The 18,941-nt window shown below is 34.0% G+C and overlaps 1 protein-coding gene across 1 annotated transcript in view; it reads left to right on the top strand.

Moving 5' to 3' along the window:
* The first annotated feature begins 1,590 nt into the window (after positions 1 to 1,590).
* LOC119669325 (structural maintenance of chromosomes protein 3) overlaps positions 1,591 to 18,941 on the top strand; it is a 42,067-nt gene continuing 24,716 nt past the window's right edge. The window contains exon 1 of the mRNA XM_038079169.1: positions 1,591 to 3,973. Within this exon, the coding sequence (XP_037935097.1) occupies positions 1,755 to 3,973 (2,219 nt within the window). The 5' untranslated portion in view covers positions 1,591 to 1,754. The remainder of the gene's footprint in view (positions 3,974 to 18,941) is intronic.

Genomic DNA, 18,941 nt, shown 5'->3' with positions numbered 1-18,941 from the left:
GAGATGCAATTTGTACAGTTTTTTTTTCTATTTCCAACACTTTTCTTGTTTTTTTATTTAAGCTTTAGAGCTTAATTTGCTGTCTCTATCAGCTGTTTTTAAAAGTGTGTGAATTTAAGGCAAATAAATATATTTTGCATATCAACAATATAAATATATTAATAATTTAATTTTTGATGTTAAGTCTGGCACTAATATTTTTATAAATTTTTGTAAGGAGTCACTGTCTCGATTTATTGCGATAAAAATTTTAAATTATTTTGCACGTTTTGCACTTGAAAAATATCAAAAATACGCAGTGATATTATTTTGCGCGCGCACCTAAATGAAATTGTGAAAAAGCCCTTTTAAAAAAATGGGCAATAAAATATTTAAAAACACAATAATTGCTTTAACGCTAAAGCCATTGATAATAACAAAAACCCCAACGACAGCTTTTTCGACAGTTGAAATAGACACTATAGGTCCTTACTCAAAATCTGAAAATGGTAATGAATATGCGGTCACAATTTTGTGTGATTTAACTAAAAATTTATCAGCAGTGCCAATACCCAGTAAACATGCTAAAGTTGTTGCCAAAGCAATCTTCGACAATTTTATTCTCACTTATGGGCCCACCATACCATCATCAAACGGTAGGAGCAGTAGAACGTCAAACTTTTATATAAAATGCAATATATTAATATTTAATAATATTAATTTTTAAATAAAATTTGTACAATTTTACACAATACAGTTTTGATTTGCACTCTAAATTTTGCAAAATAAATTCGAAAAAATGATTTTTCTGACTTGTGAATAAAAACCACTATTTTGGGCAAATTTGGAAAAAGGCGAATAACTTCTGAAATTTTTTTTCGATTTTTATGTTAAGCCACTCGAAATATTTGTACTAAAACAGTCTTTAACATCAATCAAAAAAAGAAATTTTTTTAAATATTTTTGCGGGAGTCCTATCACATTGAAAATCGAAAAAGTTGAAAAAAACGTAAAAAAAACATTTTTAATCTATACATTTTCATCTATAGCAGCAAAACTAAATAAGTTACATTAACGTTTGTTGCTTGTTTGTACAAGTTTCACCTTTAATTTGATATATCACGCACTACTGAGGTAACTTCAGAAATAAAATTATGGGGCCATATGCGGGGCCCCATGAATTTCCCTATAGGACATATAAGTCTCGTCTTTGGAAATTATTGGCTTAAACTAGTGTTACTGATTGCAAATTAAATAATTTGCGTGATCCTGGTACTGCTTTATATAAAATCATTAATGATATAATAGATGATCAATTAATTAATATATGATCACACTTTTTATGGTATATTCATACGATTTTTATAAACGTTCAAAGTCCGTTACTAACTGGAAACTGTTAATTCATGCAATTTCGTCGAGATAATCAAGAATATGTATAATTGTTGATGTGTCTAATTTTTTACTCACTACTTTACAAATTTATTTACTACACCCTTATCATATTATATATGTGAACTATTTATTGTAAACAAACAATAATTTCATATAAATCATAAAATCACATAATTGAATGTTTTATAAAATTTTTACTTTTTTAATTATAGATTGATAAGGATGAAATATATCTTCGAAGAGTAATTGGCGCAAAAAAAGATCAATATTTTTTAAACAAGAAAGTAGTTCCACGTACTGAAGTAGTTAATTTGTTAGAGTCCGCAGGATTTTCTAATTCTAATCCATACTATATTGTTAAGCAGGGCAAAATTAATCAAATGGCTACTGCTGCAGATTTGTACAGGTTAAAATTGTTAAGAGAAGTGGCTGGAACTCGTGTATATGATGAAAGAAAAGAAGAATCGCTGAATATATTGCGCGAAACTGAAGGTAAATTGGAAAAAATTTCAGAATATTTAAAAACAATAGAAGATCGTTTACAGACTCTTGAAGAAGAAAAAGAAGAACTAAAAGAATATCAAAAATGGGATAAGGCTCGCCGGTGTTTGGAGTATATAATACATGAAACTGAACTAAGAGAAACCAGAAAAACATTAGATGAGTTGCAGCAACAAAAAAAAAACTCCATGGATAAAAAAAAAAATTATAATAAAGAAATTCAAAAATCTCAGGAAAAAATAAAAGATATTCAAAAAAGCTTAAAAGATGCAAAGAAAAATGTTGCTTCAATAAAGGAGGAGCGTTCCATCCTTATAACTGAACAACAGCAATTACTACGCGAGAAAACAAAACTTGACTTAACTATTGTGGACTTAAATGATGAAGTGCAAGGGGATAATAAGTCAAAAGAACGTGCAGATCAAGAATTGAAAAAATTAAAAATAACAATTGCTGAAAAAGAGAAAGAATTAGATGAAGTCAAACCAAAATATGAATTTATGAAACGAAAGGAAGAAGAATGTTCAAGGGAATTATCTTTAAAAGAGCAAAAAAGAAAAGAACTTTATGCAAAACAAGGTCGTGGATCCCAGTTTTCATCGCGAGAAGAACGTGATAAATGGATATATAGTGAATTGAAGTCATTAAGTAAACAAATAAAAGATAAAATCAATCATTATACAAAGCTGATAGAAGACTTAAAAAAGGATGCAAATGCAGAACAAGAATTAGGTCGAAAAATTGAAGATCATTCATCTGAGTTAGATCAATTACGTCTTCAAATTGATGAACAAAATAAAAAATACTACGACCTCAAAAAAACAAAAGATCAATACCAAGCAAATAGGAATGAATTATGGAGAAAAGAAACTCAAATGACACAACAATTACAAAGTCATAAAGAAGAACTTTCTAAAACTGACCAAGCGTTGAGAAGTATGGCAGGAAAACCTATTTTGAATGGTCGTGACTCTGTACGTAAGGTTTTAGATAATTTTTTTGAACGAGGAAATACCTTTGCAGATATTGCAAAAGCTTATTATGGACCTGTTATTGAAAATTTTAGTTGTGATAAAACTATTTACACTGCTGTTGAGGTGACAGCAGGTAACAGACTGTTTCACCATATAGTTGAATCAGATAGAGTCGGAACACAGATATTGAAAGAAATGAATAAATTGAAATTACCAGGCGAAGTAACATTTATGCCTTTAAATCGTTTACAAGTTAAAGTACATGATTATCCAGATGATCCAGATTCGATTCCGATGATATTAAAATTAAAATATGATGAGCAACATGATAAGGCTTTAAGATATATTTTTGGAAAGACATTGATATGTAGAAATTTGGAGCGAGCTACAGAATTAGCTAAGAGTACTGGACTTGATTGTGTTACACTTGACGGTGACCAAGTCTCATCGAAAGGCTCTTTAACTGGTGGGTATTTCAATACATCTAGATCTCGTCTTGAAATGCAGAAGAAAAGAACAGAATATTCCCAGCAAATACGTGATTTTGAAAAGGAATTAGGTAAAATACGCAATGATTTGAAACAAATTGAAAGTAATATCAATTCAATTGTATCCGAAATGCAAAAAACGGAAACGAAACAAGGAAAATCTAAAGATATTTTAGAAAAAGTTCAAGGAGAAATTCGCTTGATGAAGGAAGAATTATTGCGAATAGAAAAGTATCGTGCTCCAAAAGAGAGATCAGCAGCACAATGTAAGTCGAGTTTGGAGGCAATGAATGGTACAAAAGCAGGATTAGAAGCTGAACTTAACCAGGAACTAATGTCAACTCTGTCGGTACAAGATCAAAATGAAATCGATCAATTAAATGATGATATCAGGAGATTAAACCAAGAAAATAAAGATGCATTTACACAAAGAATGCAACTAGAAGTTATCAAAAATAAGTTAGATAATTTACTTATAAATAATCTTTTCCGAAGAAGAGATGAATTGATTCAAGCATTGCAAGAAATCTCGGTGGAAGATAGAAAACGAAAACTCAATAATTGCAAAAATGAGCTTACGGTAGCAGATAAAAGAATAAAAAAAGTTAACCAGGACATAGAAGACATGGAAAAAAGGTAAAAATAATTTTTAGTATTAAATATAACAAAAAGTATGTCCTTCAAAAAATACATAATTCTTTTTTAATTTTATTTACATTTAAATTTTGCATGTGGATTCGGTGCAAAAATCCTATAACAGTTATAATCCCAGTGGATAACTGTCAACAGTTTATTATACACACAATTATCAATATAAATATTTTGTTTAAATATTTTCCTTTTTTTAATTTACGCAGTAATTTACATGTTTTAATGAGTTAAATTTTAATTTTTTAAAACATATAAAAGTTAAAAATTCTTCTTTATCGTTTTAAACATTGTAACATTAAATTATTTAAAATAGTATAAATAACTTTAAACAGGAAAGTCAAAATGGACAAGGCAAATTATCTAGCGCATTGCAGAAGTGATAAATTTTGAATAAAAATGTGCTGACAAAGTTGTTCTCAACGTTGAAAAAACAAACAAATGTTTAAAATAGAACGTTCCTGTCTTTTTTAGTGGAATATCTAAATTTAACATAGAAGAATGCGTAATTAATGAAGGTTTGGGAACAGAGGATTAATCAAGAATTGGTTGTATTTTTACTTCCGACCTATTTATAGGTCTCTCCAAAGTCAATTAGGTATGGTATTTTAGTAAGATCTGTTGGCTGCCTTGTAGACGTACAATTAAATTATTTTCTTTGTTTGCTTTTCTTTAGATTTCTACCTTTCTGATAAATAAGTCTGTACTCTTCGAAAGTATGCTTAGCACTACAGGTCCCCGTTACTAAAAATATTTTGCCTACCCGTGAAAAGACTCCACAAAACTGATGTTCGGATATATTATGACGAGGAGTATATTGCAAAAATAATTATTTTTGCAGCGTTATCAGAGATAAATGTGATTTTTACAGTATTTTTCCATCTCATAATATTTTATTAAATTTTTTTTAAGTAATCCTTAGCAGACTTTACCTTCTAGATGTTGGGTGTTATTACTCTCGAATCCTTTAATTTCAAAATAGTTTTATTTAGTGGGTTTCAGATATGAGCATTATGTTAATCACTTGTCTATCGAGAAGTATTTGCAGTTCATTTTTGTGATGGTGTAAACCGTTAGCATTCCAATAACATTTATTGAGAGAGTTCATTGTCTTGATGAATAGGTGGAGATGAAAGACTGTTTTCTAATTAAAGCTTGCATCATGTTTTGCATTGTGGTCATAAGTTCTTTCATATTATTTAAGAAATTGTTTACAATTTCCTTCAGATAGTTACTGGTTTGATTGGCTTCCCCCTGGATTTGATTTTGATGGATTGCCTTGAATATATCTGCATAAGAATACTGAGACGTTTGATAATTACAACTGCAGCAAAACGTTTATGTACTAACAATCAATTTTATTTAAGTTAATATAATTATTTTTTTTTTTTAATTTATTTTCTTATATTGCGATCTGTCAATTCGAAATAGACAATAAACAATATTTAAAAGTGACCAAATACTTAAAATTTTTGTGAGCTTGAATGGACTGTGCTCAGTAGCACATGCGTCTGTTGAAGTCGGACACATTAAAGTTCCAGTGGCGTTTGTTTGCGGAGGCGTGTGAACCTTCTTTCTTCTGTTATCATTCTGCTCATAAAGTGGTTGGGATGATGTAATATACGTTTTTTGTGTTTACTGGCTTGGCTTTTTATAACATCCTTAACTACGGGAATATTGAGATCAAAGATTAATCTAAGTGTTTTTGATTTAAAACGTTGGATAATCTTAATATTTGAAGATGCAGCAGTTTGCCAGAGTTCAATGCCATATATCCAGATTGGTTTGAGTATAACACTTCGTTCAATAATGTGTGTGACTGACACATAGATGGCGGCATTAATACTAAATAAATATTTTTTTTCGAAAGTAGCAACCTTTTTAGGCTTACTATCAAAATCATATCTTAATCCGACCATTTATTTACAAGTTACAGTGCTTTAAGTGACGCTACTTTTGAGTTTTCAAAAAAAAAAAATGAATTCAAACAATTCCGTGTGCTGATTTATCATTGTTTTTTAATGAAAAAAAATACTGTTCAATGCCAGGAATGGCTTGAAAAACATTATTCGGACTCTGCTGCATCAAAAAGCATTTGTTATTGGTATGCCGAATTCAAACGTTGTCCTACAGACACCGATGTTATTCCATCTACTGGACGGCCAAATGACGCTGTTATTCCGGAAAACGTTGAAAAAACACTGAAAATCATTAGGTCCGACCGTAAAGTGAAAGTGAGGGAGATTGCTGACATTCTACAGATATCAGCATGTAGTGTACACACCATAATACACGAACATTTGGGTATGAAAAAGGTGTTTTCCTAATGGGTGCCGCGTTTGCTCACACCGGAGTAAAAACAACAACGAATCGATGATTCAAAGAGCTGTTTGGACATGTTTACGCGCAATAAGTCGGAGTTTTTGCGTCGGTACATTATGATGGATGAAACATAGATCCACCATTTCACTCCAGAGACAAATCGGCAGTCTGCTGAGTGGCAAGCAGCCGGTGAAAGCCGCCCAAAGCGACCAAAGACGCAGCAGTTGGCTGGCAAGATTATGGCGTCTGTATTTTAGGATGCGCATGGAATAATATTCATCGACTATCTCCAGAAGGGGAAGACCATCAACAGCGACTATTATATAGCGTTATTGAAGCGTTTGAAAGACGAAATCGCAAAGAAACGGCCTCATATGACGAAGAAAACAGTTTTGTTCCACCAAGACAATGCACCGTGTCACAAGTCGATGAAAACGATGGCAAAATTGAACGAATTGAGCTACGAATTGCTGCCGCACCCACCGTATTCTCCAGATCTCTAGGCCCCTAGCGACTATTGGCTCTTCGCAGACCTCAAAATGATGCTCCGTGGTAAGAGATTTGGCTCAAATGATGAAGTAATCGTAGAAACTAACGCCTGTTTTGAAGGCAAAGAAAAATCGGTTTACAAAGGTGGTGTCGAAAGATTGCTAAAGCGTTGGAATGATTGTATCTCCCTAAAAGGGGACTATGTTGATGAATAAAAACGAATTTTGGCAAAAAAATGTGTTTTAATTAGTTAGTCACACACATTATTGAACGAAGTGTTAGATAGATAAGAAGATAAGATAGTTTGATAAGAAGTTTGTAGATAAGATAAGTTAGGACAAGATAATATTATATAATTTAAGAAACAATAAAAGCAACATATACCAGGTGTACCGGTATGAAGTGAGCGTAAAGATACAAATGTTCCGACAGGGAACATTTGTTGTGAACGAGCCTTTATTTCTTTTTGTTTGTTTGCTATGACATGTGTGAAATATATTTAGTATACATCAAGTCATTGAACAGACAACATTTGCGGAAAGCATTAATTTTTTGTTTTCATTTGAAGAAAAGTGGTGCAGAGTCGCATCGAATGCTTGTCGAGGCATATGGTAATTGCTCTATCAGAAGCAACATGCAAAAGATGTTTTCAACGGTTCAGAAATAATAATTTTGATGTGAGAAATGAAGAACGTGGAAGACCGCCAAAAAAGTTTGAAGACGCCGAATTGCAAACGATATTGGATGGAGATGACACTTTGGGTCAAAAGCAAATGGCAGAAATGTTAAATGTTGCACAACAAACAGTTTCTGACCGTTTAAAAGCTATGGGAAAGATCCAAAAGTGTGGAAAATGGGTGTCTGGTTGGTTTGCTTCAAAAGACGAACAATTTTTTTTGGCGTGGTATCCACAAATTGCCAGAAAGGTGGTGAAAATGTGTAGAAAGCAATTGTCAATACTTTGAATAAAATGTTTTTTACTTTCCTATTAATAATTAGTGTTTTATTTTCACCAAAAACGCTCATTTCATACCGGTACAGCTAATACTTTAAATGCCTACATAATTATTTAAATAATTATGTACTGTTGTACGTTTTAGCCGTCGACATTAAGCAGCACTTTCAAGAGCGGAAGCTTTAGTATTGACATGATATGTTAATCGTTCTTTTTGCGCTTTGGCGTATAGTTGTACCTTGTTATGGTGAAAGTCAAAATTTCGAACATAGAATGGTGCATTTCTACGCTTTGCAATTTGGAATAGATGAATTTTGGCACATCCCCACAGTTGTATACTATACATCCATCCATATTGGTTTTAAGACTTGTTTGTATAGTTATAATTTATTGTAGGTTAACAGTTTGGATTTACGGCCAATAAGATAACTTATCTTGTTTAATTTTAAGTGAAGTTCATCTCTTTTTTTGTAGCAGCTTTGTATTCAGTGTCATACCAAAGTATTTTGTTTCATTAGCATGTTGTATTTTCGTGGAATTTATATATACTGAAATATAAGACATATTTTTTAATCTTAAAACTACATGCATTGATTTGGTGTTGTTAAGTTATATAAGCCACTGCTGCCTATGCTACCATAGAACTTACAGCGGATTGTAATTAAGCCGTTCTCTTTTTTATTGTTTCGTGAACTGCTAAATGAGCACTATCATCAACAAATGAGGCAGCAATAAATTGATTTAAAGTCGGCAAGTCAGACGTATATGGCAGGTACAGAAATATCTGCTACCTTTGTGGCACAACAGCACTGATATTTATAAGTCTAGAATAAGCCTTTTACCCGAAAGTATCTGTCTTCAAGATACGGTGGTAGAATTTCACAGTACTGCTTCGGTAACTTTAATTTTAATTTGAAATTTAACAAAATAGTGTGCCACACTTTGTTAAAGGCTTGCGAAACATCTCAAATGGCTGCAGGACATACTTGGTTTGCTTCCAATAGTTAAGTGGTTTCTTCGAAATCTAAACTGATGCGTTGGGAATGGGTTTTTATTGTCAATGATACGATCAATGATCAATCATTCAACAAAATCTTTGGTCCGTTCATACAAGTATTTGGCATCTATCCATTCCATTTATTCATTAAATTAAGAAAACCATTAAAGAATAACAAATTGCATACTATAAAAGTTGCTGCAACCGATTTTACAAGGTATTTTGTTGTTGCGTTACTGACTTGCTTCATTGTTGTACTCATCGGTACTCAAAAATGATATAAAAAGGCGAAACATTCCAAGCGTTATCGATAATTGCTAAAAAATTTTCGGTATGGTAACCAATGATTCATCCGGCTATAAAAAACCGGTGTAATTTTGATATACTGTGTTTTTGTAGGCATGAAGTATTATATATCAAATGATTCAAGGTGACAAATATTTTATCTGATATAGTAAGTTACAAAATGTACAGATAAAAAACTTTTTTCGCGTTCAGAAAACTTTTTTTTTTTATTTAATGATGCTGATGGTTTCAATTCAAGGTTTTAAATGCCACTTTTAACATATAAGTAAATGAGTTTTAGTAAATTTTTCAAGGGGTAGTTTTCCCATTATCTGACTGTCTTATGTTTGTTTAAAACATAAGAAATTTCTATAGTTATGAACTGAAAACATACAGTAATAAAATTGTTACCATCGCTACTTATGTTACAGTAAAACCGATAATAAGATAAAATATAAGAATTGAGTTACGTTTAATGATCTTGCTAAACTGTGTAAAGATAGAAGGAAGCGTGAAATTTTCCGTGAATGATTATTGACATGTATCTCTTTCTCGGATAAGAAATATATGTAAAAATAGTATATTGGAAAAATTTTTGTCATTAATAAAATAGAATTAAAATTATATAATTCTGAATTGCCACACTTCCGCATAATAGGGATTTTTAAAAATAGCCAAATTTTCATATAAAATTCTTCTGTTATACATTTAATTTGTATTACTTCAATATAAAATTTTTTTCAAATATTACATATTGTACATTACGGAAGTTTTAGATATTACGTTAACTATTGAAAACACAGATCTTGAGATTAAGGATTGGAGAGTTCTTGATGAACACTCATTCTCTGACCATCGTTATATTCAATTCTATATAAATCTACAATGTCCAGTTGAGAAACCTTGTCGGAATTACCGTAATACCAACTGGAGTAGATATCGAACCAATTTACTAAATCTACTTCCTCTATATCCTATTGAAGAAGTAGAGACTCCTCAATCGCTAGATAACGTTGTGGAAACCTTCACAAAAGCTTGGACCGTTCTTGCCCGCTGAAATCACAGAGGGGAAAGAAAAAGCCATTGTGGTGGTCCGAGGAAATAAGAGATCTTAGGAAATCAAGCAGAAACTTGTTTAACAAGGCCAAGAAAAGTAATATTAACACTGACTGGGACATCTACAAAGTCAGTCTAAAAATATATAAAAATGAAATAAAAAGAGCCAAAACACGCTCCTGGAAAGCCTTCTGTGAAAGCGTGGATGGTTGTCAAGGAACAGCAATTTTTAGGCGCATTCTCTCGAAGAAACCCTCTAATCTAGTCTACTTAAAAGACGAGGTCAATGGGTGGACACATAGCAGCGAAGAATCGGCGGCATTGTTACTGAATATACATTTCCCAGATAGTGACATACCAAATAACTTTGGAATAAACCAGGGGTCTACATGTGACTCATCTGTGGTGAATAATATTGTCACCAGAAGGAAAATTAAATGGGCTATAGATAGCTTTCTACCATACAAATCACCGGGCCTGGATGGAATCATACCAGCCCAACTTCATGAAGCAAGGGACATCTCTTACAACTGGCTCACACCAATCTTTAAAGGTTGTCTTTCCTTAGGGCATATACCAGAGAAATGGAAATTGACAAAGGTCATTTTTATTCCTAAGGCTGGCAAAAGCTCCCATATTACGCCTAAAGATTTTAGACCGATTAGTCTATCCTCTTTCCTCTTAAAAACTTTAGAAAGGCTTTTGGAGCATTTCATTAGGAAAGAGATACCAGATGAAAGGCTTTCAAAATCACAACATGCGTACTGTAAAGGAAGGTCTGTAGAGACCGCATTATCATCTCTAACTGGGATGATTGAAAACTCAATACAGCATAAAGAATACGCCCTTTGCGCTTTTCTTGATGTGGAAGGGGCTTTCAATAACATCCTTCCTCAAGTAATCGTCAACTCATTAAGAAAAGTAGGAATTGACAATAGAGTAATCGAAGTCATTACCCAACTGCTGGTTGATAGGACAATCGTAGCGCAGTGGGGGGGAACGCTAGTAACTAAGAAGGTTAATAGGGGACTCCACAAGGAGGAGTACTTTCCCCCTCTTATGGCTAACTGCAGTTGATGATCTTCTTGTTGATCTAGATAGCGCAGGTTGTCAGGTGGTCGCGTACGCGGATGATCTTTCCTTGATTGCAAGGGGAAAATTTCTGAGTACAATTAGTGAGGTAATGCAGGGTAATCTAAATAAAGTATCCAAATGGGCCCATTGTAGCGGATTATCAATAAATCCAACCAAAACAGAACTAGTGCTCTTTTCAAGGAAATATAAAATTCCTGAATTCACACTACCTATCCTAGGAGGTCAAACTCTGACTCTGAATGATAAAGCCAAATATTTAGGTCTTATAATTGACAGAAAACTGAATTGGGGACCAAATGTTGTTGCACGTACCCAAAAAGCTATGGTTGCCTTTTACTGTTGTAGAGGCGCTATAGGCAAAAGATGGGGACTCTCACCGAAGTCCATTTTATGGATATATAATGTGGTGGTAAAACCAATTCTCTTGTATGGAGTGTTATTTTGGAGAAATACTCTGAATAGGTCAACACTATGCAAGAAATTGGAAAAGGTTCAAAGGACTGCACTGATGACATTAAGCGGAGCGTTAAAATCAACGCCGTCACTTGCCCTGAATGTTATCTTCAATATCTTACCTATCGACATCGCGGCGAAAGGCGAGGTAGCTGGGACAGCTTTACGGATAAGAGAACTAGGAATTGGAAGCAATGATGGATGGATGCAAGATTCCATCCTCAGAGAAATTGATTTCATTCCGGATATAACAGACTACTGTACTACAATTACAATTGTGGACAGAAATCTTGAATTATTTATTCCTTCTAGGGAGACATGGGAAAACTACTCTGTAAAGAGTGATAATCGCCTTAACTTCTTTACAGACGGCTCAAAGTTAGATGGACAAGTAGGAGGAGGAGTATACTGCCCTGAACTAGATCTCAGTATGAGTTTCAGGCTACCGGATCACTGCAGCGTTTTTCAAGCTGAAGTATCTGCTATATTGGAAGTTTCAGATTGGCTGGAACACAATGTCTCCTCCGTTAAATTTATAAACATATTTACTGACAGCCAGGCAGCTATAAAATCCTTAAACTCATCGACCTTTAACTCGAGGTTAGTACTAAATTGTCTTCCATCACTTATGGTGATGGCTGAATATTTTCGGATACGAATTATTTGGGTCCCTGGGCATAGGGACATCCAAGGCAACTGTATAACAGATGAATTAGCAAGACATGGTACGACAGCACAAATTCTTCTGGAAAAAGAAAGTGTGGGTATACCAGTTGCTTCTTGTCGGCACCGAATAAAATTATGGACATACCAAATGTTTGAAAGAAGATGGTCAACAGTAACCAACTGCATAAAAACCAAGGAATTTTGGCCAAAAATAAGTAAGAAAAGATCGGGGGAATTAATCAACCTATCCCGATCAAATTTATCCAGGATAGTGGGAATTATTACGGGACACTGCCCGTTGGGAGGACGTGAGGCTCAACATCAGGACCTCCTTACATTGTAGGCATTGCATGGAGGATGATAAAGAGGAATCACCAACACACCTTCTGCTACAGTGTCCTGCCTTCGCAAGACATAGACTATCCTACTTAGGGTCGCACTTTTTCTATTCATTAAGAGAGCTAGATTCTATTTCCATAGCTCGTGTCAATGGCTTTGTAGCCAATACCAAGTGGTTATATGGACAGGTGTCAAATTCTTAGGGTATCACAATGGACCTCATGGTCTAAGTGAGTCTTCGGACGGCCCCAGTAACCTAACCTAACCTACATTACGGCGAATTAATGCCAAATTTTATGTTTTTTTTAATATAATTTTTAATTCTGGTACATACAGCGTTCGAAAAAAGTATTCTTCATTAACTAAGCTTTTGTGAAATGTTGTAATAACAACAAAACAAAACAAAAAAATTAATAAAAAAAAGTAGTGCAATTTTCAACGTTTATAATATAATCTGTTTGTTTTAATTATTTTTACTCCAAGAATTTAAAAATAAAGGATAAAAAAAGGACATTACGGAACACCAAAAATAAAGCAAAAAAAGTATTCGCCATTTATGCAACAGACTGCAGTTTTGGTAACTGTTCAATAACTCGTTTGTTATTGAAACTGACTCGACACTTGAAACGATTCAGTGTTGCTTAGGAATCCGGCACTTGAACCAGATCCTATGCAACACTGAATCGATTCAAGTGTCGAGTCAGTTTCATTAACAAACGAGTTATTGAACATTTTTGGTAACCCCGACATGATCCATCACGTCCAACTTCAACATTCAATCAAATTAGAAGACGTGACCCATCACGTATTGACACTATCATCAATCAAATTCAATCAACAATCAAATTCTGATGGCCATGGAGGTGCTTACCAATCAACAGGTGGAGACGGGTACTGAAATCCAGGACAGCGTAAAGAAGTTCAAGAAGGATGGCAAGGCAAGGAAGACCAAAGCCTACTATGAAGATCGACTGAGGCGTTTAAACTCAGCATGGGAATCGTTCGATGAAGTTGACAACAAAATTCAGGATCTTGATCGTGTTCAAGTCGAATATGACTACATAAAAAAGGAATATTATCAGGAGATTCTGAATCTTTACAAGCTGGACAGTCGGCAATTTGAAATGGCTATTCAACAACTCGATCAAGAAGAAAAGGTCGAGATAATGACTGTTCCATCAATATCAAAGGTCATCACTCATCACCGTTATGGATAGAAGGAATTGGTAGAAGCAAAAGGGACACAAAATACAGTGTGACAACAATAATTCAGTCTCGAATTAATGATTTCAATGTAAATATCAAAGCATTCGTGATGCTTCGAATTATCTCAGCCCAACCAACACAGTGTCTGGACACTTCTGGTTGGTCAATTCCTCAGATTATAAATTTGGCTGATCCAGACTTCGCGAATCCAAATCAAATTGACCTTTTGATTAGAGCAGAATACTATCACATCTTTTTATCGATTGGTCAAATCAAAATAGGTGAGGGTCTACCTACACTCCAGAACACGGTTTTCGGATGGATATGCAGTGGTAAAATCAGCAACGGTGATCAACAATCTCTTACCTGTGGCATGTGCAGCGAAGCTGATGACGAAGCATTAGATAATATACTTAGTAAATTCAAATAAATGATAGATTTACTGATGCAGAAAGGAAATGTGAGGAACCTTTCGCTCAAAATACTTACCACAATCATGAAGGGCGATTTGTCGTGAAACTACCATTTCAGGACACAACAGTTCTTACATCAGAGCCGAAATGACAGATCAGAATATCACAGTTCATTTACTTTGTTTAAAATCACGTGTCACCCCACTAAAAACGCAGACAATACCACGACTTGAGTTATGTGCGGCGTTACTAGGAGCAACGCCTAGTAACGCCATTCATACATGATAGTGGTATCATCAGGGTTGTAGGCCGACTGACGTCGTTACATCTCACTTACGATGCCAAACATCCCATGCTGCTGCCATATAACGATCCAATAGCTAAGCTCATCATGAAACGTTTACATAAGAAGGGACTTCACTGCAGACCGCAAACATTATTAGCTCAGTGCAGGTAGCAATTTTGACCAATAAAAGGCAAGGTTATGGCTCGATCCATTGTACAACATTGTGTACAATGCACTCGAGCACACCCACGCATGTTCAAACAAATCATGGGCAATCTACCAGCTGACAGAGTCCAAGCTCAAAGGCCTTTTTTCAACGCAGGTGTGGACTTCTGTGGTCCCATATAGATACACCACAAAATCAGAGGCAAAGCGTACGTCACAGTGTTTTGCTGCTTCTCCACGAAGGCAGTGCATTTGGAAGTTGTTAGCGATCGCACCACAGATGCATTCTTAGGCGCTCTAAACCGGTTTACTTCAAGAAGAGGTCAACGCAACTAATTTTGTGGGCGCTAAAAATCAAATGAACGAGCTAGCTGAAAGCATTCACAGCACAAATGCTCAAAACGACATAAGATCCTGTTCAGCTCAAGGAATTATTTTTCATTTTATACCTCCGAGAGCACCATATTTTGGAGGATTATGGGAAGCTGCTGTCAAATTAGCTAAATACCTTTTAGTACGGACTGTTGGCAACGTATCACTCACTTACGATGAATTGGAAACAGTGGTAACTCAAATTGAAAGTATGCTAAACTCCAGACCAATAACACCGTTGTCATCAGATCCAAATGACCCGGCTGCTTTCACACCAGGACACTTCTTAATAGGAGAACCGCTAACAGCCCTTCCAAGTAGCTCAAAAACTACAACCAAACAATCGCTTTTAACCAGATGGAAGCTGGTAAATCATCTAAAAAATGAGTTCTGGTCAAGATGGTCAAAGGAGTATCTTAATGAGCTACAGTGTCGCACTAAATGCAAGAACCAATCACCTGACGTCAAGAAAGAAATGTTGGTGATCATTCAAGAAGATAACGCTCCTCCGCATCAATGGCTTCTGGGCAGAATCATCAAATGCTACTCTGGCAACGATGGAAGAATCAGAGTTGTAGATATCAAAACGAAAAACGGGATTTGGAAGCGTCCAATACATCGGCTAGCACCACTATTGTCGGAAGAGTGGTCAACACCCATGATGCAACCTGATAAATGTGATGAAGAAATGCCTAAAAAACGAGCAAAACTCAACATGCAGCATCCGAAGTAGTAGACTAAGATTGACTGGCGTCACTTGGGGGCAGAATGGTCATAATAATGATCAACATAAGATACTACAAATCTTGTATTTTAATTTAATTAGATTTATCCTATTTTTGTATTTATATATCATAAATCATTTATTTTGATTAGATTTATTTCATTATTTTGGTTTTGTTTTCAAAGCGAATTTTTGTTCTCATAATGTTATTGATTTGATATCTTAGCCTTGAACGATGGGTTAAGATATCAACATTTATCAAAAACAACAACAGTTGTATATCACACGAGCACACTTTGCTCGTCATATGAAACTGCAGATAAGCCATGCACTTGACATGTGCAATATTTTAATGCAGAACATTATGAGAAATAAAAATTCGTTTGTGCAAGGTCAGTATTATAATTATTAAAATAAGAATTATGTTAATATTTTGTTATACGTCCTTTACGTTTTATTACCTTTATTAAACGCTTTGGCATAGATTGGAGTAATTTTGCTGTCATAGTTGGATCTATATTAGCTTATTCGTCCATTAGAATCTGTACCATCTCTTGCTTGTTTGAAAAGCTGTGTTTTTTTTTATTTGGACTCCAAATGACCTCAAAGATGTTTTATGGGGCTTAAGTCTGAACTCTGCGGAGGTGTTTTTATCACTTTTCGGCAGTTATGTAATAACCAAAGCTTAGTGTTTAACGCAGAATGCTTTGTATCAATATCCTGATAGAACTGAAAATCATTCTCAATGCCCAGTTTTTCTGTATTTTGCCTCAAGTTCTTTTTTAATATATGGATATATAACTTTTGATCCATTATTCCATTTATTACTTCAATATTTCACACTCCAGATGCCGCCATACATTCCGAAATCATAACACTGCCACTACCATGTTTAACTGTAGTAACTGTATTGCGTTCTTCCAGCTCCGTATTTTACTTTCTATATACAATTGCCATCGCATCTAAAAATATTAAATTTACTCTCATCAGCAAAAATTACATTGAACCAAAACAATTTTGGCTCTTTTACATAAGCTATAAGCCTTTGTAGTCTTTAGATTTTATTGCTTTTGTTTACATATGGTCTCTTTCGTGAAGTTCTTCCTCTATAACCATTAATTTAAGCAAATTTCGAATAGCTTGAGGTGTGACCTCTTTTTCCAAATATTCCTAACATTACATTATTACAAAAAAATTGTGGCATTTCCTTTGGAATTTTTTTGAACTTGTCGTACTAACTATCGTTCATCCGCTTTGGAAAATACTTTAAACCGACCGGATCTATGATTGTTTTCGACCGTTTTCGTTTCTTTCCATTTTTTATAATATAATGAATGATAGTTCTTGGTCTATTTACTATTTCATTATTCTTTTTTTTACTTGATCCATTTATATAATGTTTATTTACAAGTGCTTCATCAGAAAGTTCTCTTCTCTTATGATCCATTTTGGAAATATTAAAACTTCACTGCACAAAACACTTTATAATAAGGAACCAAACGCAGCTTTCTTCATAAAAAAAAATGGATTTTCGCCGTTTTTGCTTATCAAAATTGCAGCCTGTTGTATAAATGACGAATACTTTTTTTGCTTTATTTTTGGTGTTCCGCAATAGGATTGCTATTTTGATCTTTTATTTTTAAATTCTTGGAGTAAAAACAATTAAAACAAATAAACAGAATACAAACCTTGAAAACCGTATTATTTTTTTTTTCAAGTTTTTTGTTTCGTTTTGTTGTTATAACATTTCACAAAAATTTAATTAATGAAGAATACTTTTTTTGACTGCTATATGTGGTACATATTATACTGCCGCTTCTATGATATAAATATATTATATTTGATAATAATAATTCTAAAAAAAATTTATTATTTGAAAATAAAAAAACTGACTATCGTATATTAAGAATATTAAAATGAAAAAATTTTATATTATTGTATTATTTAAAGAGCGGTGACTGTTCCTGTTTGTTGTAAAATATATCTTAAATTTTAATGTGGATATAAATAAAACTTTGTACACTGTGAAATGACATACACATAGCAAAAAAGTGTACGGACACCCACAAAATTTTTCTTATACTTCGCATAACTTTTTTAATTTTTACTCAAAAAAACTAACAGTTATTCTTTAAAATAAAATTATATACAATTATATGCAAAACCAACAATTTTTGAAGCAGAAAAAGTCTTCGGACACTTCTTAATATTTAAATTAAAACAATTAAAATTCACAGAAATCTTAAATTTAATAGCCTGTGGGGAAACCTCTGCGTTTAATAACGTCTTTTAGGTGTCTTTGCATGGACTCAACCAGCTTTGCAGTATCGTGTGCCTTTATTTTTAGCCATTCTTCCTTGATGATGTATCTGAACATACCCTTGCTGGAAATCGTGTGCTGACGAATCTTATTTTCCAAATAAACCTACAGATGTTTTATAGCACTAAGGTCTGGTAATTTTGATAATGTTTGAAGTTGTCTGAGAGCATAGTACAGCAGCCAAATACGCTGCTGTACTGTACAAATCGCTGCTGCATGCTTGGAGTCCTGCTGAAACAAAAAGGTTGCCTTAAGCCCTAACATTCTGTCATTTTCTTCCAAATTTGTTTTTAACATATTTAGATATCAATGTTTTTCATTGTATCTTGTATTAATTTAAGTTTAAGACCCCCAAACCATTATACCAACACCATCATGTTTAATTGTTGAAATTAAGTTTTGTTTATCATAGGCTGTACATGATTTTCTCCATCTTCTTCTTCTTCTTTGTTCCATTGATTCCCAGTGGAGCTTAGGGTCTCAACAATTCCACTGAACCGTATTCTATTTGGTGCAACCGTGCAGATGTCGTTCCATAAGTAGCGCGCTGATGTTAATTCGACATTAATTGTCCTTCGCCATGTTTTTGAAGGCCGGCGACTACCCTGCGGGTTCCATTTTAGGGCTTGCTTAGCGATACAGGAATTCGACTTGCGTAGTGTATGTCCGATCCATTGCCATTTTCGTTTTTTGATTTCGCTCTCGACGCTTTGCATATTTGCTCTTTTCCACAATTCTGCATTGGAGATGCGTTCTGGCCACCATATTTCGCACCCATACAAAAGTACGGACACGACATTTGATTTGAATATT

This window comes from Teleopsis dalmanni, chromosome 1 (assembly GCF_002237135.1).
Source record: "Teleopsis dalmanni isolate 2A chromosome 1, ASM223713v2, whole genome shotgun sequence".
NCBI lineage: Eukaryota > Metazoa > Arthropoda > Insecta > Diptera > Diopsidae > Teleopsis > Teleopsis dalmanni.
Note: the sequence above shows the minus strand (reverse complement) of the source record. Positions and strands in the feature narration are given on the sequence as shown.